This window comes from Clupea harengus, chromosome 22 (genome assembly GCF_900700415.2).
Source record: "Clupea harengus chromosome 22, Ch_v2.0.2, whole genome shotgun sequence".
NCBI lineage: Eukaryota > Metazoa > Chordata > Actinopteri > Clupeiformes > Clupeidae > Clupea > Clupea harengus.
The window spans coordinates 4,232,842-4,240,341 of record NC_045173.1 but is presented as its reverse complement, the minus strand read 5'-3'; the positions used below and the strand labels follow the sequence as shown (position 1 = coordinate 4,240,341).

Below are 7,500 nucleotides of genomic sequence, written 5' to 3'. Positions count from 1 at the left end.
TCAGTCGCTTGAAATTCTCACAACCCGGTTTCCATGACGAAGCAGAAACCCAAAACAATGCTGGGGGGATGAGGGTGGGTGGGTGGGGCAGGTGAGCGGGAGCCGAGTCCCTCGGCACAGAACAGCATGCATCATCGACTTCAGCCCCACGCTCCTTCTCCCACTGCCGTTCCAGGCCCCCGCCAGCTCTTTCCCCTGTTTCTGCTGAGCCCTCAGCCTCCTCTGTGCCGCCTCTGTGCCTCCTCTGTACTGCCTCTGCTGCCTCGCTGCCTTACCTCTCTCTCTCTCTCTCTCTCTCTCTCTCTCTGTCACAGCCCCAGCCCCACTTATGAATATCAAACGAATAATCAATTCATGAAATAAGCCAAGTAACCCAGATTCCAGACTATTCCCCCGTCGTCTGATGTGGGCTCCGTTTTCATCCGCGGCGGCCCCGACCATGCTGTTTCAGTTAGATCGCGCCTTTGTCTCAGCACACGCATGGGGAGTGCTGTGCTGCGGGCCTCGAGATCACAAACCAACTTTCCATCAGAGAACTTCAGAAGAACAATGAGAAATTAGAAAAGGGATGGAGCCAATGATCTGCGTGATGAGGTAATGGCACAGAGACACATGAGAAAGCCTCCTACGAGGAGCTCAAGAGATCAAACATCGAGTCGAAAGAAGGGGACGGGAGGGAAGCCTTACTTGATGTTGTCCAGGCAGCCGGAGTCAGGCTTCAAGATGGCTGTGTGATGGAACATCTTATAGAGGGCGATCCCCAGGAAGATCACGTTCAGCTGGAGTGCACAAGATTAAAAAGTCATCACATTTATCCAATCCATTTAATGGATGTCCATTTCATTTCTGGCCAATGTTCCGTGCACGCACGCATGCAACACTTTTTTTTTGTCTCTTCCACCTAATGAGCATTGATTATGAATGGCTCTGTGAGTACTGCAAAAACATAGCATGTCACACACACACACACACACACACACACTGCGCACTTACAGTCACACACGTCTCTTCATTCAAATCCAGGTCTTTCAAAAATAAATGGGGAAAACCAGTGAATCAGTGGGCGTCCTTTCCATAAGGGACAGCTGGCGTCTGTGGCCGCCATCATGCCAGCTCTGCTATCAGAACGCCACACAGTTATCACTCCACATGTTTCCTTCCTCCCTGCTTTTCCTACACGACAAAAAACATAATGGAGGCTCCGGGGCAGTGGAGCGCCCAGACAGCCTGTTGCCGGTCTATTTCTGTTAGTTATCAGTGATGGCCTGCTGACATTTTGTCATGAGTGGGTATCACGGACACACGTAGTGACATTCATCTAATTGGCAAAATGTCCTCGTCTGGCCATTATCTCTCCGCGCTGTCTGTCTGTGGCTGGCAGAAGCAACAGGGCCACCAATAACCCCGGCGCTGAGCTGCTCCGCTCCGAGCTGTGAGGAAAATCATTATTCCAATGTCTTAAAGAGCACTGAGAATATGTCCCGCAGAGGGACAGCGAGAGGGAGTGAGTGTGAGCGTGGGAGAGAGCGTGGCAGAGATAAAGTGGGAGAGAGAACTGAGAGTTCGTTAGGATTGTTCATCTGCCATTGGGGCAGTTTTATGGTAGGAAAAAGGTAAGTGTGCCTAAGATGTGTCCATTTTTTACCACAACTACGTATTGTGCTTGTGTTCATAATGGAGTGTCTCATTCAGTCGTCACAGGATGAGGTTTAATGTGACTGCTGATAGTGGGTGGTGTGGGGGAGGGTTAGACCCCCGCGGCCCTCAGAGTGCAGGGGCGGCACAGGTGAGCTGAGCTGGGTGGGTGTGCTGCCCTTGGGGAGGGACGGGGAGGCTGCTTACCATAATGATCAAGGTGGCCGGGCCTATGAAACTCCAGATGAAGTATGTGTCGAGCCGCAGCCAACATCTGTAGGGGGAGAGAGAGGGAGAGAAGAAAGGAGAGAGAGATGGATGAGGAGAGAAGGGAGTGGGAGAGAGAGAGAGAGAGAGAGAGAGAGAGAGTGGTAGAAAAAAAAAGAGTCAGGGAGTGGCAAAGGATTTACAGCAAGCAGGCCCAAGGGCATCCATCAGCACACAGAGAGTGACAGAGAAGGATAGGCACTTGTCTGGAGAAGAACCCACCGGGGGAAGGAGAAAAATTATAGTGCATGTTCATTTAAATGCTAAATTATGAGTGCTAACCTGCACAGAGCTATTTATGGGCTAAGGTAATTAACACATGAGAGGGAGATGGAGGTGGAAAACCAGGGTTACCACCGGGGATGCTGTGTGCATGACAAGAAGACAAGAGAGAGACACACACACACACACACACACACACACACACACACACACACATAAAGATAAAGAACAAACACACAAAGGACACATTCAAAAAGCTCAATTAGCAACGTATTGTCTGCTACAGACATGCAAATTATGTATCTTAAATGGCTGAGTTCTTGCACATAATGAAGGACAGGCGCATACATACACACATACATACACACATACATACACACACAATTACAAACACAAATACAGACATTACATCCACAACCCTAACCCTAACCCGGGCCAACACAGACAACAAAGAGTCCCCACCCAATGTGAAGGACATCGGCTACTTGTCTCGGGGGGGGCTGATGCATGAGTCTGATTCATGACCTGCTGGTAAATTATATATCATTTCATTTCCACCACAGTGACTGTACGCTCCATCCACGACTCAGGGCACCTGAAAGTGACTGTCCCTCTGTCTCCCACCCCCCCCCCCCCCCCAACCACGGATGGGGGGGCAGTCGGGGATCAGGTGACTCAGGACCCCAGTTGACTCACAGACACAGGAGGAGAAGCAAGAGCACAGAATGCTGCTCTAATCCTAAAAGCTTTTGTAGGTTGTCATCATCTATTTATGTTGTCTTAAGAGACTCTATGCTTTAGTGACCACTAATTATTCATATTTGACCTTCTTGGACTCATCTATAAGTGATGGTTTGCTATCAAATATTCAGTTGTCAAAATGGGCCCCGATTTGGTTGTGTTGGTGATTATATTGTGCTGCTGCGTCCACACTGGTATCCCCCTCTGGTCAACAGAGTCACTAATGCCACGCTTAGCCAACATTTATCTGAATATTTCTTAAACATTTAAATCTCATCATATGGATATTGCACCTACATGCGTGTTACATTCATTGTTATTTCAAAAACATATTGACACATTCTTATTCTTTGTGATCATTTGAGGACTGACTGCATCAAAACTTTCCAGCACCTTTCAGCCAACCTCATTAGCCAACAGGATTGGAGAGCAGGGAGAAGGTAATTAAGGGCCATATCAGCAGATCAGCAATGGGTAAGGATATTAGAAACACAAACACAAACGCACACACACACAAACACAAACACAAACACAAACACACACACACACACACACACACACACACACACACAGACACACAAACACACACACACACACAAACACACACAAACACAAACACAAACACAAACACAAACACAAACACAAACACAAACAAACCCAACCCTGAAGAGATGCTTGAGCGGGTTGGCATGCCCATGCATGTCTGGCACCGGTACTCACACTCTGTCTGTGCCGTAACTCCGGTAGTCCACGGCGGCCGACACCCCCACTATGACCGCAGGCACACCGTAGCCCGCCAGGTAGAAGTACTTGGTGCGGGAGTGCTCGCTCTCAAACACCTCCACCAGCATGATGTACAGCTGCACGCCTTCCAGAAACATCCATGTGAAGGCCGCCAGGAAGAAGAAGTGCAGGAGAGCAGCAAACACAGCACAGGCAATCTGGGGAAACAAAGCAACACACACACACACACACACACACACACACACACACACACACACAACATACACAGAACAGAGTAAAAAACTAACTTTAGGAAAATACTCAGATACACAACGTACTGGCACTTGATCCACATGGGCAATCTAGAGGAGAGTATGCAGCCTGTGTCTCGCCCAGCACACACACACACACACACACACACACACACACACACACACAAACACACACACACACACACACACATCAAAGGCCCCTTCTTTTAATCTGTGCCTCAGCCTCCTCACTCTGGAGCAGACCCACTCTCTTCCCAAACCCAAAGGCTGATGTATTTTTAGGCGTTGGATGGAGGTAGGCAGTTGGCAGCGCTTTCATCAAGACGCTAAACTGCCACTCTGAGCCACAGACCGCGCTGCAATCCAACTACAGGTTGGCCCATTTAACCTGACCGCTTCCATCATGATCAAGTCTTTGTTTAGCCTCACCTGTGTGTCGCCTTCTATTTGCAAGTTCATCTTCCTTTCAGTTTTTCGAAAGACTTTGGAGTAGGTGGCTCTGCCGCTACTAGGGATGGGCATAATTAATCGACGATCGATTAATTGATCATTAAGAATTTCCTCGATGAAATTATTTTTTCATCGATTAAAACGAATGCATGTTCTGTTGCGTAGTGTGCGTGTAATTTATTTATTTTAGGGCTGTCAAAGTTAACGCGTTATTCTTTGACATTATTGTGGCGGAGATTAATGCAATCAAATATTTGAACGCAGTTAACGCAACTTTGTTTACTTCCGGTGTGCGTTGACCCCTGACACGAAACCGCCGTGTGTCTGCAGTCAGTTAGATAGAAGAGACCGAGACGGTAGTTGAAGATGGAGAGAGCTGAGGGATTGTTGGGCGGAAAGTTTCTGTTTAAGAGACAAAATGACAGAACGATCGACAAAACTAAAGTTGTATGTAGCATTTGTCAAGCTGAATGTAGCTATCACAGAAGCAGCTCGTCTTCGTATCACCTTAATGCAAAGCACCCGGCAGAAAGCAGTCCCAGGTTAGATGGTCGCCAACCCACACTCCACGACTTCTCTAGGAAATTAACTAGACCAGTCCGTGAAAAGGTTACCAACGCTGTAGCAGTTTAGGTTGCCGGTGACTGTCGGCCCATCAACATAGTTGAAGACGGTGGGCTGACTGAGGTGATTCGAATTGCTTCAGGGGACAATTCTTAAAATTTACCGTCGAGGGGCACCATTGTGTCTCGCATACATTCCTTGGCTGACGGCGAGAGAGCACGAAAAAAATACAATTAAACAACAGTGTCTAAAATACACGCTGTCTGAAGTGATTACTCGTTAATTTATAAGATTTAGTCTTTAGAAGAAAACAAACTTTTAATCACGATGAATCTAGATGAATGAATTTCAAAAGGTGAGATTAATTAGTTAGAGAGAAAAAAAAACGAAGGTCAGTTGTGTTTATGAGCACCGGCTTCTAGCTGTCGGCTCCGCTGCTTAAGAGTACAGCAGCGCATATTTTCAAGTGTAACCATTGAACGGATCCCTTTTAACTGCCACAAGAGTTGTCCATCTTGTAAGTTTAACTGCCACAAGAGTTGTTCATCTTGTAATAAAGATCTCAATGAGGAAACACGCTGTGTTTTTTCTATTTTCACTGCATTTTAATATAGCCTATAAATAGTGAATTTTAATATAAAAATATTAATGATTAATCGAAAATCGATCGTTAATTCTCCCGACGATCGATTAAGACAATTTAATCGAATGCCCATCCCTAGCCGCTACTGTCACAGATTTACACAATCTGCCCAGCAACAACCGTGTGAGGCTAAAAGTAAGTCCCATTTAGGGTTCAGCGTTTTGAAAGGGCCATCACAACCCACATGGGGCCAGCTGAACGTGACTACAGCTAGACACCAGAATATTACACCGCTTAAAAGTGACAGTCAGTCATCTGTTGGGGCTTTGTACATTATTATGCCTACTGTGTGAATGTGTGATTCTCATCCCTAACTCACACTCGGTATAATAAGGACAACTAAGAGGCGACCTCTGAGAATTATTAAGAGTTTGATTTGGAGCGGCGCTACCGCGCACCGCTAACAAAGCCCTGCTGGAGCATCCGGCGCGCTCACACCCTGGGCGGCGTTCCCTTTAATTGCGTGACACATAAGATCACGTCAGGTGCCTCGAGAGAGCGCAGGAGATTTCCTGACGGAATTAGCAGATTATCCTCCCCTCTCCCTCTGAGCAATTGGAGAGGCAGGGAGAGGGAGAGAGAGAGCAACAGAGAGAGAGCGAGAGAGAGAGAGAGAGTAGGCAGAGAGGGAGGAGAAGGACGAATGAGAGTGAGACAGTAAGACAAGAGAAGGAGAGAGAGATAGAGTGAAATAGAGAGAGAGAGAAAGAGCAGGAGCTTAAGAGAGTGAGAGAGGGGGAAGGTCAGAGGCAGACGGAGGCAGTGGTAATTAACAGCAGCGGTACAGGAGGAGGTGTGCAGCGTCTTGATGACTGGGGGCCAGCAGGCAGCGGGGGGGAGGGGGGTGGGGTGCGGTGGGGTGCGGGGGCGGGTGGGCGCGGGCGCTGAATGGGGAGGATGAGACAGCTCATCAGGAGTGCAGCCTACTGCTGAAGCGACAGAATCTCCTGGCTAACCTGATGAACTATGAGTATTGATCCCCAGAGCTGAATTTAAACTCCAGCCTCAAGGAAACTCCACTATGCGTGTATGTTCTCTCTCTCTCTCTCTCTCTCTCTGTCTCTCTCTCTCTGTCTCTCTCTCTCTCTCTCTCTCTCTCTCTCTCTCTCTCTCTATCTCTCTCTCTCTGGCCACCTAGTGTTTGAGTGATCATAAGTGAAGATGTAGGGTATTGGCAACTCTGTCCATGTATTAGCATGCATGCAAGTCTAGGTAAATGTGCCTTTATCTGGGCATGTAAGAGTGTGTGTGCCAATGTTATACTGAAGGGGGCAGAGGTGCATATTGCTCTTGCTGCCTATCTCCCCTGCTGGTCCACCTGTGATAAGGCGGGCGCTGTGTGTGTTTGTGTGTATGTGTGTGTGTGCGTACGGGAGGTGTATTGATGTGTGTGTGTGGGTGTGTGTGTGTGTGTGTGGGTGTGTGTGTGTGTGTATGGGAGGTGTATTGATGTGTGGGGATATTGCTGCTGTCACTCAGACTGAGCCTGCGGCACACACACACACCCTACAGAGCCGCCACACACTCTCTCTTCACCCTTCCCCAATCTACAACCCTCACCAGAAACACAAACAGCCTCCCCGCCGCCTCCACAATCACCTCACCAGGGTGTGCTTTATGCAGCGCGTCTGTCTAACCCTGATTTCAGCCACCGCTGTTTGAAGCCTTGAATATTGAAAGGGTCACATTTCACGCCAGACAATCTGCGCTGTACATTTGATGTGTCTGACATTTTAAAGGAAGGACAACACTCTCTCCACAATGCATTAGTGTTGGCAATTGGAAGCAGATGGAATTAATAGTGTAATTGTCGATGTGGCGAAAGTAATTATCTCCCCAATTAACAGAGACAGTCACTCAAGGAGAAAGACAGGACAATGGGACACCAGATAGTGGAGACAGGAAAGCCAATCAGAGCTGTACAGTGGGACTCCACATTCACATGTTGTGTTATTCTCCTGTTTAGTTTGTGCTACACACAAA

General features: G+C 47.8%; 1 protein-coding gene across 6 annotated transcripts in view; it reads right to left on the bottom strand.

Moving 5' to 3' along the window:
• The window catches only part of adgrl3.1 (adhesion G protein-coupled receptor L3.1), a 93,774-nt gene that overhangs the window by 11,177 nt on the left and 75,097 nt on the right, over window positions 1–7,500 (bottom strand). For all 6 annotated transcript variants that reach the window (XM_031560437.2, XM_031560438.2, XM_031560439.2 and 3 more), the window contains exons 17-19: window positions 3,586–3,806; window positions 1,843–1,909; window positions 688–779 (exon numbers count right to left, since the gene is read on the bottom strand). In XM_031560437.2, coding sequence (XP_031416297.1) covers window positions 688–779; window positions 1,843–1,909; window positions 3,586–3,806 — 380 coding nt within the window. The remainder of the gene's footprint in view (window positions 1–687; window positions 780–1,842; window positions 1,910–3,585; window positions 3,807–7,500) is intronic.